The following is a 24,692-nucleotide window of genomic DNA, read 5'->3' as shown; positions in this document are numbered from 1 at the left end:
CCCAGGGTGGACATGGCAAACGAAACGCTGTTGGTGTGAGCGAGGGAGCAGGGGGAGGACACTGTTCCCGCGCCCCGGCGCTAACACCCCTGGGCTACGCTCTGCACTGAATCGCGGACGGACAATTCCCGCCTTTCTAGGAGTCCTGGCTGTGAACCACGTTAAGGAACATGGTGCAGCCCAAGTACCGCAAAACGTCGGCGTGTGCGGGGCAGCGAGGACACGCCGCCTCCGGAAACAGCCCGGGCGCCCTCCACCGCCCGAGCCCCCCGCAGACACACAAACACACAAAAGAAACCGCCTCGGGCCTCCCAGACGCGGCGTTTCGCTCCCGCCGCCCGCGGCCCGGGCCCCGCCCCCCGCCCGCCGCGGAAGTGACGCAGCGCGCCCCGCCCCCGCCGCTAGTTCGGCTGCTGCTGCCGCTGCGGGTGGACCTGCAGGAGGCGGCGGCGGCGGCGGCGGCGGCCGAGGCCGAGGGAAGATGGCGGACGGTGTGGACCACATAGACATTTACGCGGATGTAGGCGAGGAGTTCAACCAGGTACGTGAGGGCCCGGGCCCCCGCCGCCGAAGCGGGCGGCGCTGCGGCCCAGACGCAGGCCCTGGGCCCGCCGCGGGCTGCGAGCCGGCACCGCTGCAGACCGTGCGCTTTTGCCGCCGTGGGCCGTGCCCCCGACCCCGGCGCGGCGCCCCCCTCGCCCTTCGTTCTACCGCGTCGTTTCGCGGGCCGCGGGGCCGTGCGACCCGCCGCGGGGCCCGGATCGCGGCCGCGGGCCGCAAGGCTGCCGCCCCTGGCTCCTCCCTCGCCGCCGCCTCGCTCCCCATTGTTGGCGGCGGCCTGCGGGCGCTTCCCGCCGCGCTAGGCCCGGACGGGGCCACCGCGTGTGTGCGGCGGGGAAGAGCGGGCCGCCGCCGCGCCCCCTCCCCTGTCGCGGGCCGAGGAGGAAGCCCGGCGAGGCGCGCGCCGCCCGCCGCCCCCCTCCCCGGCCGCGCCGCTCGGGCTCCGATTTCTCTCTTCGCTCCATTTTGTCTCCTGGCCGCGGACGGTCGCCTCATGGAAGGCCGCGTTCACCGCCCTTTGTATCCCGCGCGCCGGGCTTCCCGGGCTCCCCTCGCGTTGGCGGCAGGTTTCGGCGTGGCGCCGGCCTCCCCCTTCCCTCACGCTTGGCGGCGGCGGCTTCGGTGTGGGAGCGTTTGCAACAAGTCCTCTGACTTTTGGACCCGTGGGTCGTGTTCAAAGTCGGTGCGCCAGCGGCGCCCATGGTGGTCGAGGGCTGGCGGCCCGGCCGTTCGTGGCCTTTTCGGTGAAAATATCGGGAAAGATACGCGGTCCGGGCCAACAGGAAGACTTGGAAGCGGGGTGGTTGGATGGAACAAAAAAAGATGGTAGCTCACCAAGAGATCAGAGGAGGGGTTAAAAAACGTTCCCCTGAAATCCTGAAGATATTAAAAATAGCGGGTTGTTAGGTCCCGTTTTTTCCAAACAAAGCAACGTGCGGAATGCCCTCCGAGAGGCCTGCTTTGTGTTTTGCAGGGTTGGAGAAAGGGGGTACACGCTGGCCTGCAGCTGGCGGCGGATTTAGGATGCCCGGTGCCGGGCATCCTTGCAAAAGGTCTCGTTTGTGTTGGGAGTCGTGCCGTTTCAGCTGTAGGCCGGCGGTTCACGTCTCCCCTGCCTCTTAGGTAGTAACACATTTTTGTTTTTTATTGGTTTTGGGGAGTGCTTTATTAGAGCTGGGGACAGTGAAACAAGGGTTTAGGGTAGAAGCAGCAACAGGAGGGAGCCTGGGTGGGCTGGGCTGCTTGGCCTCACTGAGAAGTCGGAGAAAAGGGGGCCTTGGAGACAGGGTCAGGGGGCTCTTCGCCCTGGGCGAGCTGCACTGCCCCTGAGTTGCGAGTCTTGGGGGGGGGGGGGTTCCCTGAGAATTTAGGAGAGGCAGGCCTGCGAGGGAAGAAGGGGGGCAAAGGGAGGGGAGCACGCTGGAGTAACACATTTAAAAAATCAAGTTGTCCCTAACTGCAGTGTATCTAAAAGCTTTATTTTTATGTTTTTCCAAGGCTGTATGAGAAACTTAATAAAATTCTACTGGTTAATGTGTTTGATTTTTTTCCCCCTCCCTCCATTAGGGATCTTATGTGAGAGTTTTTGTTTTTTTTTTAAATTGGGAAAGCTAGAAATCCGTATCCTGTTTTTTTTTGTGTGTGTGTGTTTTTCAGGAATGACTATGTGCCCCTGGTTTCAATATTAGGGAAAATAAATTTTAGTTAACTTAAATGTTTCCTATGTTAAAACTGAATATGCTTAAATGTAAACCATTGTAATCAAACGTTAAGTTTTAAAATTGTTCTTTTTGTTGTGCTTATATTTTGAATATATGATGCCTTAGTTGTCAGTGACTATTATCTTGAGTGCTACACAGGCAGATCTAATGCTTTTAAGGTCAGTAGATAAAGACCTCCAGAAATTTTCCCCCCCTTTTATCATTTAATCCAAAAGCGGGTCATACTTACAAGTAAGGAACAATTAAGTGTTCAAAACTGTCTTTATTAGCTTTTCTTACAAGAGTATACATTTGTCCCGCCTGGTTTGACTTAGCGGTTGAGCATTGATCTATGAACCAAGAGGTCGCCACTTGGATTCCCTGTCAGGGCACATTGCCTGGGTTTGGGGTTGGATCCCCAGCTGGGGGCGTGCAAGAGGCAGCCGATTAGTGATTCTCACCATTGATGTTTCTATCTCTCTGTTTCCCTCTCCCTCTGAATTAAATAAATTTTTTAAAAAGTATACATTTGCTTTGTTTTTCTACACCCAATAAAGAATTGGTGTGCGATTTTAGAAATTGAGCTTTTCTTCAAGGTCTCTTTGAGAAACATATTTTAGACATTCGCAGACTTAATTTGGTTATGGACATTTCTCTAATTCATATAGGATGAAGTGATACTTGTTTATCTCTGCTATAACTAGTGTTAGCTGAGCAGGAGGTAAGAAGAGATTTAAATTTTGTGGCCCTGATGTGGAGCTATTTGATAGTATTATTTTTAAAGTGTAACTCTTGACTTGTACCTACAGCATTTTATCTCACACATAGTTGTATAATTTTATCAGTAAAGTAGTTATACTTTTGAATCAATTAATGGGATTAAATCGAAGCCACAAAGGATAGTTGGTTTGCAACATTTATTCTGTTTTTTAAAATGTTAGTATTATTGACTTTCTTTTCCTGAAATTTTACCAGAATTTTAGGCAACTACAAAATCACTACTGATTTATTTACTTTGCCACTATATTATTAGCTAGTGCCATTATTTGTATTGGTTGCTGTAATAAACTATGATTTATTTTGTTGTAGTTGAGGAAAATGTTTTACTAAGTATAAACAGTCTTGACTATTTTAGCTTTTAAACTGCTGTAAGCATTTACAAATCTTTGTTCTTTAATGGAAGCTGCAGTTTTCATTGAATTTGTGTACTTTAAAATTCTTCATGGTCTATGTATTTCCTATTTCTTCCATTTTAAATAGTCATACTTTTATGAAGCACTTTTTTTTTTTAATGTGTGTATTTTGGAAAAGCACAGTATGAAATGTTAACTGTTAGGAGAAACTTCAATTTGGACGTAGGGTAAGAATAAATTAATGAATCTATAGTAGAGTCCCTTCATCAGAAGAATTTTAGAATAGAGAATAAAGTTGAATGGGAGAAGCACAAGGGACTGGGCTATTCTCTATGCATACTTAAGTTGAAGGTCTTTGGATGTAACCAAATTGAGAACAGTTGCTCCAATGGAAGGAGAATTTGAACTACTTCCAAACCTCTACATTACTTGATTTCGGAGTTGAGAAGAAAGCGGTTTTGTTTTAGCCTGTAGTGTGTATCAGTTGAATTTAAACTGGGATTTGTACTCAAATATAGTGTTACTAACCTAATATTTAATAATTATAGACTTCTATTTTGACTGAAATAATTGAATTTTTAAAAATTCAGTTGCTCAAAATACATTTCCTGAGTTTTTGTTATATGCCAACAAGGAGGGATACAAAGTTTAGATATAGTGCACTGGTGTTACACATAATTGTAACACTGATAGGTTGTGTATTGTAGAATCTACTCCTTCATCTGTAGAATTATTGTTGGTAAGGAAGAGGAAAGTCAACAATACTCTGAACTTTAGGAAAGCTGGTACTGTATGCATTGAAGTAGTGTGTATTTTGCTTTTTTGGGGTCAAAAGCTAATGTAGAATTAAGTTATTGATCTGACTACTGAACTTTAAAATGAAAATGTGCATAGGTAGTGGCCAGGAAAAAAATTCATTTAGAAGTTATGGACCTAGACATCCTTGAAAGTCAGTTTTATTTCATGAATTATTATACTTTATATCCTATATAATAAAAAAAGCCTAATATGCTAAGTATCTTACCATTCAACCAGTCGCTATGATGCGCACTGACCACCAGGGGGAAGATGCTCTGACCAGTAGGTTAGCTTGCTGCTGGGGTCTGGCTGATCGGGACTGGGCAAGATGGCGGGACATGCCCTGGAGCCTTCCTGCAGTCCCTCCCCAGCCCAGATCGTGCGCCCATGGGGTCCCTCTGCCTGGCCTGCGCCCTCACAATCCGGGACCCCTTGGGGGATGTCGGAGAGCCTATTTCAGCCTGATCCCCACAGGCCATGCCTAGGGACCCCACCAGTGCACGGATCCGTGCACTGGGCCTCTAGTTTAATCATAATGTATATTTATTCTAGCCAGTTTTGGAAAATGAGTTTATTAGAGAAATATCAGTGAAACCTTATTTCTGATAAATTTATATGTAATAAAAAACCCTCTAAGATAAGGGTAACTAGGGTAGAAATGTTTAGGGGAGCTAGAACTCTTCTCACTCAATTTTATTATTTATGAGTGTGATCCATTCAACTGCCTATAAATTGTCCACTTTGTGGTTTATGTGGCATGTTTTTAGTAACAAGCTGGCTTCCTTACTATTAGTCGAGCTTTTTACAGGAATTACGAGCTAGTTTTAATATATACTCAGAACATAATTAGACAAGGTCAGAATATGATGTATTTTCTAAAAAGATAAATACATATTGGATTTATCTGATGGGATTTTGTTCCAGCAGTTTTCTTTTTTGGTATAGAATACATTTTTTAAGTGGAAAATATAAATTTTCCCTGCTTATATTTCTGTAAGTGGAAATGACTATTAAATTCCTTTTATTTGTTTATTTATTTTTAAATAGAGGAGCTTTGAAACAAATGGCCTTTGCTGTGCCGTTACTGGTAGTATCATATGCAGGAATGATATTACTACAATTTTAGGACCAGAAGCAGCAGTCTTGGTCCTATCAGGAAGAATGAAGAGTATAGCTGTACTAATTACATAGTACAGCTATACAATGTCATCCAAATAATGGTATTCAGTATATATAGTATATCTGATATTAAGATTTTATGGGAGGTGATTAGGGAAACTATTTCTAAAAATAACTTTGGAGGGAGGGGGTGGTGCTAATGAAAAATGGTCACGAAACATTAAAAAGGAACTGATAAAATTTTGGTTACTTTACTAAGTTAATTTTTAAGTGTTTTCTCTGACTTGGCAGCAACTACTTGTATATCATGTAGAACATAATCTTGAAGTGTAAAATCTCTAGGAGATACCTAGCCTTTAGAATGATTGTAGTGATTTAGAATGCAGGGAATGAAAAAAAAAAATTAGTGCATTTTTTAAAATAAATCCTAAGGGCTGTTAATTCTTGGAAGTTATATATAATGCACAACTCTATTGGTGATTAGCTACTATGAAAAGTTAAGATTGGGCAGCATTTGGTATCAAACAGTCAGGGGGGTAATGTTGATATTTTCTTGTTTTTAAATGTTACTAAAATTTCCTAAAGATGATTGAAAAGATTTTGCATAGTAGCACCTGACATTGTTGACTATTTCTCTTTGACAAAGTAGAAGGCATTCTTTGTTCAAATAGACTTTCAGAACTTTCTTTAATGTATGATAAACATTTTGCATAATTTCAGGATATGCTTGTCGTCTCCCCCCTTTTTTTTTGAGGACAAGGTTTATGAAAAATATATTGGAAAAATTCTATGTTATATCTTATATATCACACTAAATTGTATGGCTTTACTAAATTATTTTTCTTTTTTTAATTTAAATCTTTATTCAGATTATTACAGTTGTTCCTCTTTTTCCCCCCCATAGCTACCCTCCACCCGGTTCCCACCCCCCCCCCGCCCTTACCCCCCCCCACTGTCCTCATCCATAGGTGTACGATTTTTGTCCAGTCTCTTCCCGCATCTCCCACACCCCTTCCCCCCGCCCCGCCCAGAATAGTCAGTCCACTCCCTTTCTATACCCCTGATTTTATTATATTCACCAGTTTATTCTGTTCATCAGATTATTTATTCACTTGATTTTTAGATTCACTTGTTGATAGATGTGTATTTGTTGTTCATAATTTGTATCTTTACCTTTTTCTTCTTCTTCCTCTTCTTAAAGGATACCTTTCAGCATTTCATATAATACTGGTTTGGTGGTGATGAACTCCTTTAGCTTTTCCTTATCTGTGAAGCTCTTTATCTGACCTTCAGTTCTGAATGATAGCTTTGCTGGGTAAAGTAATCTTGGTTGTAGGTTCTTGGTATTCATCACTTTGAAAATTTCTTGCCACTCCCTTCTGGCCTGCATAGTTCTGTTGAAAAATCAGCTGACAGTCCTATGGGTACTTCCTTGTAGGTAAGTGACTTTTTCTCTTGCTGCTTTTAAGATTCTCTCTTTGCCTTTTGCTCTTGGCATTTTAATTATGATGTGTCTTGGTGTGGTCCTCTTTGGATTCCTTTTGTTTGGGGTTCTCTGTGTTTCCTGGACTTGTAAGTCTATTTCTTTCACCAGGTAGGGAAAGTTTTCTGTCATTATTTCTTCAAATAGGTTTTCAATATCTTGCTCTCTATCTTCTTCTGGCACCCCTATAATTCGAATGTTGGTACGTTTGAAGTTGTCCCAGAGGCTCCTTACACTATCTTCATATTTTTGGATTCTTTTTTCTTTTTGTTTTTCCGGTTGGGTGTTTTTTGCTTCTTTGTATTTCAGATCTTTGACTTGATTCTTGCGGTCCTCTAGTCTGCTGTTGGAACTCTGTATAGTATCCTTTATTTCAGTCAGTGTATGCTTAATTTCTAGTTGGTCCTTTTTCATAACCTCAAGGGTCTCACTAGATTTCTTGAGGGTCTCACTAAATTTATCGGCAGTTTCTAGAAAATTCTTGAAAAACCTTAAAAGTGTGGTTTTGAACTCTATATCCAGTAGTTTGCTTTCCACTATTTCTGTCATTTGTGACCTGTTTCTTTGTCTCTGCAATTTTATGCTTCCCTGTGTTGATAGAGTGGCTTTGTGTGCTAGGTGTCCTATAGGGCCCAGTGGCTCAGCCTCCCCAATTACCTGAGGTGGATACTCTTGGTGCACCCCCTTGTGGGCTTTGAGCACAGTCTTGTTATAGTTAAGCCTTGATTGTTGTAGGTATCACTGGGAGGAATTGACCTCCAGGCCAATTGGCTGTGAGAATCAGCTGTGTCTGCAGTGGGAGAACTTCTGTGCTGAAGACACCCTTCTGGGGCAAGACTTGCTTCAGTGGGGCTTTGGTGCTCACTGAGTTTGCCCCCTGAGTGTGTTCCTTATGGATCTGAGGAGTTGTAATCTGGATGGTCCCACTCTGACCACTGGGTACACTGGCTCTTGGATCTAAGGAGGTGCTAATTTAGCCTCTGCCTGAGGCTACCCAGCAGGAGCTATGGAGAGATCTGCAGATTCCTCTTCTTTGTTTGGGGTTTGGAGGTGCCCAGATGAGGCCCAGCTGTGAAGCAGTGCAAGCTGCTGTGGGGCCTTGGGCCTTCTTTTGGATGTTCTGGGTCTCTCTGACCCAGCTGCAGTTTATTAGGTAATTATCAGATTGCAAAGGGCCAGGCCTTTCATATGCAAAAGCCTCTGGGCACAGCTTGGGTGGGGCAGGGTCTCAGGGGATCAACAGGGCGGAGCAAGCAGCTATGGCTTCTCTCAGTCCTACCCTAAGAGGCCCTGCGTCTCAGTGTCCTGGTAATCGCTGCAAGCACCTTTGAGAGAAAGCCTCCCTCAAGTTCCGACTGTTGCCAGATAATCCAGTTTCTCCCCGTATGAGTCTGGGTCCCCAGAGATTCGCCCGGAACTGGAGTTCAGAGCAGTTGGGAGCTTGAGACTCCCTCCCGATTGAAAAAGACAACCGTGTCCTCAGTTGCTAGCCCTTTCCACGTGCACCTCTGTACCTCTGCACTTTACTTCTGCACCTCCTCTGAGTCTCAATGTGCTTTTCTCTTTCCTTCTAGTTGTAGAGTTTCCACTCAGCCAGCCTTCCTGTGGTTCTGGATGATGTCCGTTTTGTCTTTTAGTTATATTTTTGAAGTGGTTGTGAGAGGCAGCAATTTCCGGTGTTTACCTGTGCTGCCATCTTGGTTTGTTTTTTTTTCTCCCCTCTTTTTAAAGTGGGAACAAAAAGTAGCATATGTGCCCTAGCCGGTTTGGCTCATTGGATAGAGCGTCGGCCTGCGGACTGAAGGGTCCCGGGTTCGATTCCGGCCAAGGGCACATCCCCGGGTTGCAGGCTCGATCCCCAGTAGGTGGAGTGCAGGAGGCAGCCAATCAATTCTCTCTTATCATTGATGTTTCTATCTCTCTCTCCCTCTTCCTTCCTCTCTGAAATCAATAAAGAAATATATTTTAAAAAGTAGGATATGTTCTATATATTTCTTTTAATGTGTGATACTTAAGCTGAAAAGGAAGATTACTAATACTACAAATGAGTATGCGCTTTGAGCTGAATTTTGGTAAGAGCGACAAATGTATTTAGATGCATTAGTATTTTTTCATCATATCCAAATGTGTACCTTTGGGGCTAGAGGGTCAGTCTGTGGCCTTGAAATAGAGCAAAGTTAACTAGTCCATGTGGAAATCGAACCCCAGGACCGTGGTCTCAATTAGCATCATACTTCAACCAATTGGAAGCAGTCCATCCAAAGTGGCAGATCCTAAAATACTGGAAGTCATATCAATATGGAAAATTGGTTGGTTTCAACGTAGGAATTCATGGAAGGACAAAAATAGTAAGTGGTTGTGATTCACCAGGTTAGTGTAGCTGCAATTATGCTTGTAAGGAATTTTTTGTTTATGTTAACATTTTCCTGGATTTACAACCAATGAAAAATCAAGTAATGTGTTAACATGTTTAGTGAAAGTATAAACTTATTCTCTCTCAGGCCTTATATTGTGATTATAGTCTCTGCTGAGCAAACACAACTCCCTTTGTATAATAACAATACTAATGTTATTATTATTATTACTAGAGGCCCGGTGCACAAAAATTTGTGCACTCGGCCGGAGGGGGTCCCTCAGCCTGGCCTGGGACCCCTCGGGAGATAAGATCTGCTGGCTTAGGCCCGCTCCCGGGTGGCAGAGGGCAGGCCCAGTCCCTAGGTGCTGCCGCCTGTCATGTACAGAGCAGGGCGGATCGGGAGGTTGTGATGCCACCCTCAGTCACGCTTAGGGTAGGGCCGATTGGGGGGTTGGGGTACCACCCCCTGTCACACTCAAGGCAGGGTCGATGGGGAGGTTGTGGCGCCACCCCCATCACGCACAGAGCAGGGCCAATCGGGGTTGGGATGCTGCCCCCTGTCACTCACAGAGCAGGGCCCATCAGTGGGGTTTGGCTCCGTACCCTGTCATGCACAGAGCAGGCGGATCAGGGTGTTGAGGAGCTCCCCCCTGTCCCGCACAGAGCAGGGCCCCTCAGGGGGGTTGGGGCTCCGTACCCTGTCACTCACAGAGCAGGGCCAATCATGGGGTTGAGGAGCTCCCCCCTGTCACTCACAGAGTAGGGCCGATAGGGGAGTTGGGGCACCGCCTCCTGTCACACAGAGCAGGGCGGATCAGGGGTTTGGGGTACCCCACCCTGTCACACTCAGAGCAGGGCCGATGGGGAGATTATGGCTCTACCCCGTCACACACAGAGCAGGGCCCGTGGGGGGTGGGTGGGTTGCGGCTCCGCCCACTATCACCCACAGAGCAGGGCCGATCAGGGGGTTGGGGCGCCGCCACTGTCACACTCAGGGCAGGGCCGATGGGGAGGTTATGGCTCTACCCCGTCACACACAGAGCAGGGCCCGCGGGGGGGGGGGGGTGTTGGGGCGCCGCACCCTGTTACACACAGAGCCGCATGGTGATCAGGGGGTTGGGGAGTTCCCCCCCTATCAGGCACAGAGCAGGGCTGCTCAGGGGGTTGGGGTGCTTTCCCCTGTCACGAACAGAGCAGGGCGGATAGGGAGGTTGTGGCCCCGCCCCCTGTTACACACAGAGCCGCAGGGTGATCAGGGGGTTTGGGCGCTGCCCCCTGTCACACTGATCCCGGTGCTGGGAGGCCTCGTGGCTCCACTGATCCTGGTGCTGGGAGGCATATTACCCTTTTACTATATAGGCTAGAGGCCTGGTGCACGGGTGGGGGCCGGCTGGTTTGCCCTGAAGGGTGTCCTGGATCAGGGTGGGGGTCCTGCTTGGGTGCCTGGCCAGCCTGGGTTAGTGGCTGAGGACTGTTTTCAGGCTGGTGGGTGACTGAAGCTCCCAACCACTCCTTTTTTTCTTTTTTTCTTTTTTTTATTCTGGGCCAGCTTTAGCTCTGACGCTTGGCTCCAGCTCTGAGGCCGCGGCTGCTGAAAGCCGGTATTTGGTTTGTTTGGGTTTTAGAATCGAAACACTGTTTCAACTCCAGCTCTGAGATCCCGGCTGGCTGAAAGCAGGTTTCTGGGGTTTTGTTTAGCTTCTATATTTGTAACATTGTTTCAAACTGCAAGCTCAGAGGCCGGCAGCGGCAGGCGGGGAACGTTGGGAGTCCTCCGTCACTGAAGCAAGCAAGCCTCATGTTCGCTTCAAGCTGCCTGGCTGCCGGCTGCCATCTTGGCTGGCAGTTAATTTGCATATCGCCCTGATTAGCCAATGGGAAGGGTAGCAGAGGTATGGCTAATTACCATATTTCTCTTTTATTAGATAGGATTATATTTGAGGTACAGAACTGGATTGCAAAAGAGTTTACAGTGCCCACAACCTCTTGTGGGAAGCTTTTTAGTATCTCAGGTGTATGGAACCACTGCCGCAACTATGTCACCTGAAGCTTCAGCTACACTGAAACTTCATTACAAAATTCACCCTCCTTTTTTCTGTTACTGCAATTTGAACATGTATTTTAACAAAAACTCAGTTCTGAAAGATTATTTTGATGTTGCTGTACCAACAAATTTATGGCATTATTCTGTGACTTGTCTTAGTTTCTGCCTATTGCTAAAGATGGCTTTGTTCGTTGACCTACCTTAAGATTTTGGGCCCCTTATTAAATGTCTTACATTCTGCCTCATAACAAAATTGTTATGTAAAGATTCTGTTATAGAATTGGTAAATTGGTTAACTTTATCATGCAGAAGATTACCTGAAGACGACTTGACAAATTTCAGGTCCCTTTGGCCATGTGTCTAAATGGTATTTCCCTGTCTAGGTTTTCTTTTTCTCTTTAAAATTTTGCTCTAGCTTCCTCTGAACAACAAAGTAATAGCTATGTTCCTATGGGGCCTATAATAACAATACTTTGTTAATCTGTTTACAGTCATTTTACCAATGCTCTTTAGGTCATTCTCTATCCATGTAATAGTCCCTAAACTTTGCTCCTCTTAATGTGCCATTTGTATAACAGTTCATCCTTAATAAATTGTATTAATGGGAGAGGATATGAGTTATTATGTCTGCATTTGTTGTTTTGTAATTGATTGCCTCTCTTTATTGTCACAGATACGGGGTGTGGCAAAAATAGGTTTACAGTTGTGAGTTCGTGAAAGGTTTTATGGTATTGATTAATTACTATATTTTTCATACAACACCTATAAACCTACTTTTACAGCATTCTACATCATAAGAATAAAATAGTTCACATTGATTTTAGGTACTTGGTGGAAAGGCAGAAAGATGGAAATACGTTTTCCTCTGATACAGGTTAGTTAAGCCTGTGGCCCAATGATGGTTACCAAAGGCAATTTTATTTTATTTTTTAAATATATTTTTATTGATTTCAGAGAGGAAGGGAGAGGGAGAGAGAGAGAAACATCAATGATGAGAGAGAATCATTGATTGGCTGCCTCTTGCACGTCCCCTACTGGGGATCCTGGCATGTGCCCTTGACCGTAATCGAACCTGGGACCCTTCAGTCTGCAGGCCGACACTCAGTCCACTGAGCCAAACCAGCTAGGGAACCAAAGGAAATTTTAAATGGTGTTGAGTGTTCTGCCAATAGCTGCACTTAATTGGGGATGCGGGGGGCTTATTTAAAATTGAACCCTCCCTTTTTGTTTTTCTCTTTATATATGTTTCTTTTTTTCCCTCTTCCTTGCTTATTTAGGCATGTAAGTGGCATCCACTAGCATTGCTTTAATTCTGTTAGTGATACAGCTTTCCAAGGTCCGTTTTCTCTTGCTAATTGACTAGCTAATCTAAGTCAGGTAAGCATTAACTCTTTGTTGACTGAGAATAATAAAGCTATTGCTAGACAGTAATTTGTATAGCTTTACTTGTGTTTTATGTATTGTTTATCTTTCCCTTGTTCATTTGTTATAACTTTCAGAATTATTTACATGCCCACAGTTCATCATTCCTTCCCTATGGCTTAGCTCACTAAACTTTTCCTCCAAAACTAAAAGATTTCGCAGGGCTAGGAAAAAAGATCTTGAATACCATCAAAAATAATAGTTGTGTTTTTCTTCAGTTAAATATTTGTAATGGCTCTGATATTTGTTTTTGATATTTTTGTGTCGATTTTTTCTTTTTTTGTCTTTTTTGTGTGTGTCAATTTTTTTTAAAAAAAGCTCATCTATTTGTATTAATTCATGTATTATTACTTTCACTTTCAGAGTATTTTACTTCTAAGGAAAGTTTTACATTAGTACTTTATTATGAGTCCATGTCATTCTTTTCCAAGAGGAACATTATTTTCCATGTTATAATAAATAGTGGAAAAATAGCTTTCACCGTATAGACATTTACTTTATAGGTACTGTTTAAGAATACAAGTTTGGCCCTCGTTGGGTAGCTTTAGTTCACTGTCCAAGGTTGTGTGTTCAATCCCCAGTCAGGACACGTACTAGGAGCAATCAATGAATGTATAAATAAGTGGAAATCAACATTTCTATAATCAGTAAATTAAAAAACAAACATGTGGCATAAAGTTTTTGGCCTTTTTTTTATTATCTTCTACAAGACTTTAAAAACAAATAGTTGAATTAAATTGTGTGTTTTTTTAAATTAATAGTTGAATGAATTTATATTCAAATCTCTTTAGTGTAGTAGTCTGACTATTGTATGACTTAAAAACATTATTTTTGTATCCAGGAAGCTGAATATGGTGGGCATGATCAGATAGATTTGTATGATGATGTCATCTCTCCATCCGCAAATAATGGAGATGCCCCAGAAGACCGGGATTACATGGATACTCTCCCACCAACTGTTGGTGATGATGTGGGTAAAGGAGCAGCACCAAATGTTGTCTATACATATACGGGAAAGAGAATTGCATTATACATTGGAAATCTAACATGGGTAAGTAAACTTACCATATGAATTGGTAATTGATTTTGAGCTATTCTAGCAGTTAACTTTGAAGTTACTAAAGTGATTTTTTTCTATGTGCTTGCTTATACAATTAGGAGAGCAATAATAGTAACTTTAAAACAAATTTCAGATCTTCTAGTTTTTAATTTGGTAGTCATTCAACTTATTTTGGTAGACATCCCAATTAAATATAGTTCAATTATTTTGTCTTCAAATCAGTTATTTTTACCTATTCCTAAATGTCGGCTATCTCAATTTTACAAAGGAAAAATGTCTACATAAGGTCTCAAACTAGGATTCAGAACTGTAAGAGAGAAAGAAACACAGTATGACTCCTGGTTTTAAAGTTTTCATTATCTAATTCCTGTTACAAACTTTCAGAGTTTTAATTTCTGCTCTCTTCTTATTTTGAGTACATTTATTAAAGCTGGGGACAGTGAATCAAGGAGGGGCTTAGGATAGAAGAAGCAACAGGAGAGAACCTAGGCTGGGCTGTTTTGGTTCATTGAGAAGTCAGAGAAAAGGGGCTTTGGGGACATGTTCAGGGAGCTACTCCTGGACGAGCTGCTGCTGCCCTTTGCTCTTCTGGTTGCAAATCTTGGGGAGGGTCTCTTAGAGTTTAGGTCCCGTAGAGTTTAGTAGCGTGTGGGGAAAGAAGAGAGAGAGAAGGGGAAGATGCTGGAATACTCACAGAATGGAGAACATGCTAAATTCTGATCTTAAATTTTTTTTAAATGTTTAATTTCTAATTGCTGGTTGCTAGTATACAGAAGTACAATTTATTTTATTTTATTACAATTTTTTTTAATCCTCACCCAGGGATATTTTTCCATTGATTTTTTCTTTTATTTTTTAGAGAAAGAGGGAAAGACAGAGAGAAATATTGATGTGAGAGAAACACATCGATCGGTTGCCTCCTGTATGAGCCCTGACCAGGCCCCAGCCAGGGAGAGCCCTGCAATCAAGGTACATGCCCTTGACCGGAATTTAACCCAGGATCCTTCGGTCTGCAGGCCGATGCTCTATCCACTGAGCCAAATTGGCCAGGGCTTCTCTTAGCGTTTTAATCTTATTTATGGAAATACGGCTATCTGTACATTCTATCTTAATTTGCATTTATGGGACTTTAAAATTAGTGGTTCGGAGTTTCATTAACTGGATGTTTAATGTAGCTATTTATAATTTTATTAGCATTAAATACTCACTAGAGCAGTGATGGTGATCCTATGACACGCGTGTCAGAGGTGACACGCGAGCTCATTTTTTTGGTTGATTTTTCTGTTAAATGGCATTTAAATATATAAAATAAATATCAAAAATATAAGTCTTTGTTTTACTATGGTTGCAAATATCAAAAAATTTCTATATGTGACACGGCACCAGAGTTAAGTTAGGGTTTTTCAAAATGCTGACATGCCGAGCTCAAAAGGTTCGCCATCTCTGCACTAGAGCAAGTCTATAGAATTTTTATCTCTACTTTGAAATGTGTATTATACATACTGGAAAGTTTAAAAAATTGTCTAGAAATCAAAACTTGTCACTCCTCAGAAGAAGACTTGACTTTGGGTGGTGAATACATAATACAATATACCAGAAATTTTCAACAAGAATATTGAAACATACAGTACCCGATTATTTAGTCAGGTGCACTGACCTCTTTTCCCCTAGATTGTCAAAGGAAAAAAATGACAACAGCCAACACAACAATAGCCATCTGGTGTGAATGAACAAAAAAATACCCTTTTTTGGTCAGATCGGCAAAAAAGCATATATTTTGGTATGCTATCGAATTCTGGTAGTTTATGAGATGAAAAAGGTTGAAAATCATGGCAATATACAGGTGATGTATTACAGAATTGTACACTTGAAACCTGTATAATTTTATTAACCAATATCACCCCAATAAATTCAATTTAAAAAAAATACTTGTCACTCTTCAACTTCCTTAATAGCATTTTCTTTTAAAATATTTATATTAAAACACACACGAATTGATTGGTCTTCTACCACCCAATCTGAGAAGTTTTATAATATTGGAGACAGTAACAGTACAGTAATGGAGAGTGGTTGATAATTACACCTTTGAATCTGGACTCCTCCATTTGTTAGTTTTGTGATATTAGGCAAGCTTGTTAACTTTTCTTTCATCGTATGTGAGATGGGAATAATAATAGGACTTATAAGACTGTTTAAGAGTTAAATATTTGATATAAAGTACATGGTAGGTACTCAGTACATGTTATTTTTTTCTTTTTATCATATACATACATATATATAATAAAATAAAATATATTTTATTGACTTTTTACAGAGAGAAAGGGAGAGGGATAGAGAGTTAGAAACATTGATGAGAGAGAAACATCGATCAGCTGCCTCTTGCACATGCTCTACTGGGGATGTGCCCGCAACCAAGGTACATGCCCTTGACCGGAATCGAACCTGGGACCTTTCAGTCCGCAGGCTGATGCTCTATCCACTGAGCCAAACCAGTTAGGGCTATATTTTTAAACGGAATTTATTTCCCCAAATGGTTGCCTTTAAGGAGAGGAAGTGACAAGTGATACTAGTTTTATTTAAAATATTAAATCTTTGCAATTTAATGTTGGAAGAGACCAGAAACTTTTTAAGATAAAAAAAAAAAAACCTACTATCCTATCTCTAAAGATATGTATCTTCTAATTTCTGAAAATTATCAAGGAATGCATTTTGCCCTCAAGTACTTTTGTGCTATTTAAAAATTGAAGACTAATTTGCAGCAACTGCACTTAGATTTGAACTGAGCATTAATTTTCTTTATTGTGAGTTTACCCTTAAAAAAATGAAGCAGTAAAAATCTTGGATATGCTTTAATGGTTAACGAGGGGGAAATGTCTTGCAGTGGACAACAGATGAAGACTTAACTGAAGCAGTGCATTCTTTGGGAGTAAATGATATTTTGGAGATAAAGTTTTTTGAAAACCGGGCAAATGGCCAATCAAAGGGGTAAGATGTTTTTCCCCTAATATAAGTTAGTATTTTTGGTGTTAAAATTTTCTTCAAGTTAATGCTTTCTATTCACATGTGTAGGATGCTGTGTTATCCACATTGGCAGGAGGTTCTTGGGCAAAGATTTGTACTCCATTTGTCCTGTGATATAGCTCACTAAAACTAGTGGAGCTGTAAGTGTGAACAGATTGTGTCTATTCTTTAATTTTCCTGAGTTTTCTCCATCAGTGGTTGAAATTATTATTGAGATGACAGTTTCAAGAAATGTTATTATCCCTGGGATTAAAGGGTCGGGGAAGATGGGCAACAGGAGAGTAAGTGTAACTTGGATGTTTTGCTTTATTTTTTTAAACTGTTAAATTATACACATGAGATAGGAACATTATACAACACATATTCAAAATTTAAAGAAAGCCATAATCTAACCATCCATAGATTATCACTCTTAACATTTTAGTGAATATAGTTTCAGGTTTTGTCATAGCACTTCATGTTTTTATTGCAAAAAAGAACCTAGATTACAATTCATGTGTTTTATAACGTGTTTGATACAAGGAGTAAAAAAAGCATTATAAATAAGTACATATTCTCTTCTAATGTCTAATTCTTTCCATACCTTGTATGCTTCTCTAATTTATTTTACCATTATTATTTTTGGTTATTTTGGTTGTTTCCAGTTTTTGCCTATTATACCTATATTACAGTAGGAATCATTTTATATAAAACTACCTTCTGAACTTTTGCAGTAGTCGCCTATTAGGTGTTCCTGCTTTCACCCTAATCTCCTAAAGTATATACACATAGAAGTTGGAAAAAAGTGGCACCAATATTAGTCTACTCAGAATCTTCTAATAGCTTTTATCTCCAGTGAAAGCCAGAATCTTTACTATGGCCTACAAATGCTATCTGATCTGTTTTCCCACAACCTCTCTGACATTCTCTCTTAACCATTCTTTGCTTCCTTATGCTGTTTCAGCCATAGTAGTCTGTTTGTTGTTCCTCAAATACATTCCTACGTAGGACCTTATACATGTGATTCCTCTTCTGGTTTACTTTTTCCTGCAATGTTCATATGGATCTCATTTCCTTCAGAACTCTCTTTTAAAAGAGTTCTCTTCCCAACCATCTTGGTGCAAAATAGCACCCTCTCTTTCCATCACTCTTTCCTGTCTTTATTTTTTCTGTTACTATTGTATTTTTACTTGTTTATTACCCTGTCTCCCACCACATTATAAGATTCATGCAAGCAGAGATTTTGTTTTGGTCAACTATTGTATCCTTAGCCTTAGTATGGTGCCTGGTATGTAGGAGTTGGTGTATTGCTCAATAAATACATGTTAAATTAATGAATTCATTAAATTGTTGCTAAATTTAATCTTGACTCACAACAGCAGAATTTTTGACAACAACAACAAAAAACTGGAATAGGGGTTCTAGTTAACAACCATTTTGAACATTAGGGAGAAAAGGGTTCCAAGCTCCTGAGAGTCCTGATAATTTAAAATATCCTATAGCTGTGCAAAACTGTTAATCTTTTTTTGTTTTAAATGTATTTTTTTTAACTGCTGTGTAATTCACATACAAAAAATTCACTTTTAAAATCTTCAGTGGTTTTTTAGTATATTTGCAAAGTTGTTCAACTATTACCACCGTTTTATTCCAGAACATTTCATCACCCCAAAAAGAAATCTCATACCCATTAGCAATCTATCTTTATGGATTGGCTTATTCTGAACATTCCATATAAATGGAATCATAAAATAAGTGGTCCCATGTGACTGACTTCTTTCACATAGCACAGGCTTTCAAGGTTCATCCATGGTGTAGCATGTATCTGTACTTAATTATTTTCGTGGCCACGTATTTCATTATATGGATGTACCCTCTTTATTTACTTGATGGACATTGGGGTTGTTTCTGCTTTTGCTAATTGTGAATAATGCCCCTATGAATATTCATGTGCCAGCTTTGTGTGAACATAGATTTTCAATTCTTCAACATATACATATACCAGGGACCCAGTGCATGAATTCATGCACCTTGAAAGGAACTGTGGGCCGTGAGGCTGTGTTGGACACAGGGGCAGGTCTCGGTCCAGTGTCTGCCAGCATCCCCGCTCCCGCACTCCCACACACTGACAGCGCCGGCCCCACTCACACCCGCTGACGCGCAGAGCGATTGGGGTCAGCGCCAGCAGTGGGTGCAAGCAAGGCTGGCACTGTCAGTGGGTGCAAGCGGCGGCTGCTGCTCCAATCGCCCCTCAGGAGCAGGGGGAGGTAGAGAAGCCCTCAGGGGCGATAGGGGCCAGCAGCCACCGCTTGCACCTGCTGACAGCACTGAGTGATCGGAACTGGCGCCGGGCACTGGCAGTGGGTGTAAGCGCGGTTCTGGTGCCAGCAGTGGGTGCAAGCGCCAGGCAGGACCAGGGTGTGTGGGAGCAAAGAATTTTCGGTAACCACCAGAGGCTCGCCCCGATGACAGCGACGAGCGCCCTGCCTTGGTCTGGCATCCCTGCTCACCTGCTTCACCATCCCACTGGGCCGACATCCGCCATGTTCCCCGCGTGCCCCGGGTGGTCAGCGCATGCCATAGCAACTGGTTGTTAGGTTGTTTGGTTTGTTCTGCTGTTCGGTCTATTTGCATATTAGCCTTTTATTTGTTAACTCTGTATTTAATTTTTTGAGAAACTGCCTGATTGTCAAAGTGGCTGTGCCATATTACATTACCATCAGCAGTGTATGAAGGTTTCAGTTTCTCATCCTCACCAAGACTTGTCTTTTTTATTAAAGGTAGTCTAGTGGGGCCCAGCTGGTATGGCTCAGTGGTTGAGCGTCAACCTATGAACCAGAAGGTCATGGTTCGATCTCAATCAGGGCACATGCCTGAGTTGCGGGGCTTGATCCGGTGTGGGGCGTACAGGAGGCTGCCAATCAATGATTCTCTCTCATCATTGATGTTTCTATCTCTCTTTCCCTCTCCTTTCTGAAATCAATAAAATTATATTTTAAAAAAAGAAGCTATCCTAGTGGGTGTGAAATGGTATCTTATTGTAGTTTTGATTTACATTTCTCTGATAGTTAATTATGTTGAACATCTTTTCGTACTGGCATTATTCATAATAACCAAAAATTGGAAACAACTCAAATGTCCATCAATGAATAGATTTTTAAAATGTGTAGTATTCATATAATGGAATATTATTCAGCCATAAAAAGAAATTAAGTACAGAAACATACTTATATTATGCATAAACCTTGAAAGCATGCTAAGTGAAGGAAGCCAGTCACAAAGGACTACATATTGTATGGTTCCATTTATATGAAATGTCCAAAATAGGCAAATCCATAAAGTCAAAGTGGATTAGTGGTTGCTTAGGGTTGGGGGATGAAAGGAAATGGGAATGAGGCTTTATGTTGGTGTGGTGAAATGTTTTAAAACTGATTGTGGTGATGGTTGAAAAACTGGGAATGTACTAAAAATCACTGAACTGTACGCTAAATGAGTGAATTGTATATGTTATTTAAAAAGTTAAAGATGAAAGTATGAACTTATATAGTTTTAATTTAAGTATTTTGTTTTCTTAGATAAAATTGAATTCAGGCTATTTTCTTTTAATAATAGTAACATTATTAATCTCTACTCACTTTCTATTCCCATCCCCTTAAACATCTTTTAGGTTTGCCCTTGTTGGTGTTGGATCTGAAGCATCCTCAAAAAAGTTAATGGATCTGTTGCCTAAAAGAGAACTTCATGGTCAGAATCCTGTTGTAACTCCATGCAATAAACAGTTCCTGAGTCAATTTGAAATGCAGTCCAGGAAAAGTAAGCAATTCCTCTGAGGCTTTTATTAAAAGATGTGTATTTTAATCAATTTTGCTAGCATTTATTAGATATTATACTAGAAAAGTCACCTTAATATTTAGTTTGTTGGAGAATCCATTTTAGAAAGTCCATGCTTTGCATTTGATTTAATTACTGGTTATGACTGTGATCCTGTATGCTGGAAACCTACTCCCATTTTTCTCTAGGTGTCACAAACCCATTATTATTCAACAGTGTGCAAGTTCTGTAGCCCTGCCATTCTTGTCCTGTCATTCCCATCCTAGAGAAAGGAAGAAACTACATTCTAATCCTTAGATTGAAGGAAACTTATGTGGATGTGTGTTATGGTGGTGGAGAAACCACTGATAACCAGAAAATATTCGTTGATTTCTGCTTGGCACCAAGACCTTTCACCACTTGGTAAAGTGACTATAGAGAAGATTTGCCATTGCCCACTTATGAATGCTATCACTTAAAGAGATAAGATGGATGATCATGTATTAAACAGAAATTCAAGTGGTTGGTATTTTTTTAATGTTTTAGCACTTAAGGCTTAATTAACAAGAATATGTTACAAAATTTAAATGATTTATGCTTAGTGAAATTTGGATTTCTGTTGGAGAATTTGGTCTTGGCTGCTGCAGAGAGTACTGTATTTTGAAAGTAACTCATAACTTATTCATTGGAAATACATATGTGCCTGGATATTTTGAGACTTCAAAAGAACGCAAATAAATGTGAATGTTTTCCTAATCAATACTTCTCAAGTAGTTTGGAAAGACCCAAGGCATCTGCAAGTTAGTATATAGTATAAATGATCTTTGAAATGTGGTTGTTTCTAATAATAATGGTTACATTTCAGAGAACTATTTTAATAAATGCTATTTATGAGTATTTGGATATTTGCAGCTACACAATCAGGACAAATGTCTGGGGAAGGTAAAGCTGGTCCTCCAGGAGGCAGTTCACGTGCAGCATTTCCACAAGGTGGTAGAGGACGGGGCCGTTTTCCAGGGGCTGTTCCCGGTGGGGACAGATTTCCTGGGCCAGCAGGACCAGGAGGGCCACCCCCACCTTTTCCAGGTAAATTTTTTCTTAAAATTACCATGGATAAAATGTGTCTATCTAATACCTCTTTTCCTTTTCTCTCTTTTCAAGTAATGCATTATTGATGTGACTTACTCTCCTTGTTATGCTATTTTTGGAATCCAGGAAATTTGATCAAGCATCTTGTTAAAGGAACTCGGCCTTTGTTCCTGGAAACTAGGATTCCATGGCATATGGGGCACAGCATAGAGGAAATACCCATTTTTGGCCTAAAAGGTCTTTATTTTTCTCCAAACTTGCTTGACTTATATATAGAATATTTACATCCGTCTTATTTTCTTACCTCTTAAAAAATTCTTTCAAGACAATTTTTCCTTATTTCACTTTCTAGCTTGGCATCAGAGTAGAATATAAGGTGGGTGATTTCACTGTAAGAAATGTGTGTATGCTGAAAGATGGAAACTATCGCTAAGTATAATTGTCTTTAGTAAAGTTTTTGTTTCAATAATTTTTCTTAAGCATAAATTGAGGAAGTTAAATTTGTAAGGATATACTTTATCTTTGTAATTGTTAGTGTAGCATTTACCATACGGGTTTTATTTAACAAGAAAGAATATTGGTCTATGAGTTATGCTTTAAAAGTATAATCTTGGCATGAAGGTTAAAATACTTTATTGAAGTGTGTTTTTTGTTTTGTTTTGTTTTTCCTCCCCTTTATTCTATAGCTGGACAGACTCCACCACGTCCACCCTTAGGTCCTCCAGGCCCACCTGGTCCACCAGGTCCACCTCCACCTGGTCAGGTTCTGCCTCCTCCTTTAGCTGGGCCTCCTAATCGAGGCGATCGCCCTCCACCGCCAGTTCTTTTTCCTGGACAACCTTTTGGGCAGCCTCCTTTGGGTCCGCTTCCTCCTGGTCCTCCACCTCCAGTTCCAGGCTACGGCCCCCCTCCTGGTCCACCACCTCCACAACAGGGACCACCTCCACCTCCAGGTCCCTTTCCACCTCGTCCACCTGGTCCTCTTGGGCCACCCCTTACACTTGCTCCTCCTCCGCATCTTCCTGGACCACCTCCAGGTGCCCCACCGCCAGCTCCACATGTGAACCCAGCTTTCTTTCCTCCACCAACTAACAGCGGCATGCCTACATCAGATAGTCGGGGTCCACCACCAACAGATCCATATGGCCGACCTCCGCCATATGATAGGGGTGACTATGGGCCTCCTGGAAGGTAAGTTAGTATGTATCTTTGAATGTAGACTTCGTATATTTTGTAGAAGATATTCTACGTTCCATCATTGAAGTTTTTAAAACGTTATGGTCTTTCCCCAGATACTTATAATTTTCTGTGTTATTTTCTCTTCTTATTATAAAAGGCAGTATGGTATGGTAAAAAGATACACAGAACAGGATTAGGAATAATCCAGCTCTGCTACTTGCATAGCTGTGTGATTTTGGGCAAGTCACTAAATCCCTGGGGATTCATTTCCTTCATATATTTTTTTAAAAAATATGTTTTTGATTTTTTTTTTTTTTTTTTTTTTTAGAGAGAGAAGTGGGGAGAGGGAGCGAGCGATAGAAACATCAATGAAAGAGAAACATCACTCACATCAATGGGCTGCCTCCTGCACACCCCCTAGAAGGGATAGAGCCCAAAACTCGGGCATGTGCCCTGACAAGAATTGAATCGGTGACCTCTCAGTGCATGGGACAATGCTCAACTAACAGCCACGCTGGCTAGGGCTACATGTACAGTTTTCAATGTTGTCAAGCAGCTTTAGAAAATCTTGGCATTTTACTCATTTTTTTAACCAATATTTGCACTGTCCAGCTATAAATTTGCAGTGCAATATTTGCACTGAGTACCTTTTATTTTCCAGATACTTTTCTAGGATTTAGTGGCAAACAGGATAGTCTACAGTCTTGTCTTGCCTGAAATTCTATTAATCAGACATTTATTATCCTTCAGTTGTGAGTTGGGCCCTCTGCCTGGAGTATCTAAACGTAATGAAACCAAATTACTGTCCTTGATTGTGTAGGCTTTATTTTTTGCAGTCAACATTTTGTGTGTGTATTCATCAAAAAATTTCTTACCTGTTTGTGTGAGAATTAAAAATGTTTTATTGTAGATATGTAAATATATCATTTCTGGCCTCCACAAAGAAGATTTCTAAGCTGCTACTTCGTTTTATCTGTAAGATCCTGATGTTAGAGAATTTTGCTTATTAGATTTGCTTTCTTAGTAGGAGAAAATAGCATGCTTCAATTTGGAAAAGTAAATACTTGTTCTAAGGCACTTGTCAAAACAACCAATATAAATTGCTTTATATACTGTTAAGACTAAGTTAGAAATATGTTGTGTATGAGTTAAAGTTTAGTCTGATTTTTATAGGGAAATGGATACAGCAAGAACTCCACTGAGTGAAGCTGAGTTTGAAGAAATCATGAATAGAAATAGGGCAATCTCAAGCAGTGCTATTTCAAGAGCCGTATCTGATGCCAGCGCTGGTTTGTTATTTCTTTCTGTATTAATACTTCTTAATTATGTTACTATGAATGATCGTTTCTATATAATAGTTATTTATATATTCCCACATCAATTTCTCTCCTTTATTTAAAAGGTATTGAAAAAAGCTGTATGTCACAGTGTAATGGAAAAGCCCCTAATTTAAAATTTTTAGATGTAGATTTAAATCTTAACCCTGACATTTAATGACTGAGGAGCCTTAGGACCACTCATTTATTATCATATTTACAAAACGGTAACGTGCTTCATATAGCTATACTAATAACAAAAAACTGCTAATTTTATGCACAGAAAAGCCTATTGCAAATGGTAAGATACTAAAAAAATAAATAAACCTTCTGTGGTCATTTTAAAGTTCACTCCTTGTGTAAACTGCTTTATATTTATACTCTTACTGCAGAGGTGGTTTGGTGGTATTTTGAAAATAAAATTTATTTGACCTCAACCCCTCTTCTTCCCCTCACAGGTGATTATGGGAGTGCAATTGAGACATTGGTAACTGCAATTTCTTTAATTAAACAATCCAAAGTATCTGCTGATGATCGTTGCAAAGTTCTTATTAGCTCTTTGCAAGATTGCCTTCATGGAATTGAATCCAAGTCTTATGGTTCTGGATCAAGGTAAAACTTTCCT

The 24,692-nt window shown here is 41.2% G+C and overlaps 1 protein-coding gene and 1 long non-coding RNA gene across 8 annotated transcripts in view; both read left to right on the top strand.

Annotated features, from left to right (window-relative positions):
- Positions 1 to 391: 391 nt before the first annotated feature.
- The window catches only part of CPSF6 (cleavage and polyadenylation specific factor 6), a 40,044-nt gene continuing 15,743 nt past the window's right edge, over positions 392 to 24,692 (top strand). For 4 of the 7 annotated variants that reach the window (XM_036298065.1, XM_036298062.1, XM_036298063.1 and 1 more), the window contains exons 1-9: positions 392 to 541; positions 13,458 to 13,667; positions 16,558 to 16,661; positions 20,341 to 20,486; positions 21,396 to 21,569; positions 21,699 to 21,809; positions 22,259 to 22,763; positions 23,925 to 24,040; positions 24,526 to 24,679. In XM_036298065.1, coding sequence (XP_036153958.1) covers positions 482 to 541; positions 13,458 to 13,667; positions 16,558 to 16,661; positions 20,341 to 20,486; positions 21,396 to 21,569; positions 21,699 to 21,809; positions 22,259 to 22,763; positions 23,925 to 24,040; positions 24,526 to 24,679 — 1,580 coding nt within the window. In that variant the 5' untranslated portion in view covers positions 392 to 481. The remainder of the gene's footprint in view (positions 542 to 13,457; positions 13,668 to 16,557; positions 16,662 to 20,340; positions 20,487 to 21,395; positions 21,570 to 21,698; positions 21,810 to 22,258; positions 22,764 to 23,924; positions 24,041 to 24,525; positions 24,680 to 24,692) is intronic. The other 3 variants (XM_036298067.1, XM_036298066.1, XM_036298068.1) reach the window with 2 other exon arrangements.
- LOC118650146 lies at positions 11,007 to 13,143 on the top strand. The gene is made up of 2 exons (XR_004965882.1): positions 11,007 to 12,068; positions 12,472 to 13,143. It is a non-coding gene; the product is annotated as an uncharacterized LOC118650146 (long non-coding RNA).

This window comes from Myotis myotis, unplaced genomic scaffold (genome assembly GCF_014108235.1).
Source record: "Myotis myotis isolate mMyoMyo1 unplaced genomic scaffold, mMyoMyo1.p scaffold_m19_p_3, whole genome shotgun sequence".
Classification (NCBI taxonomy): domain Eukaryota; kingdom Metazoa; phylum Chordata; class Mammalia; order Chiroptera; family Vespertilionidae; genus Myotis; species Myotis myotis.
This window is presented reverse-complemented; position numbering and strand designations above follow the sequence as displayed.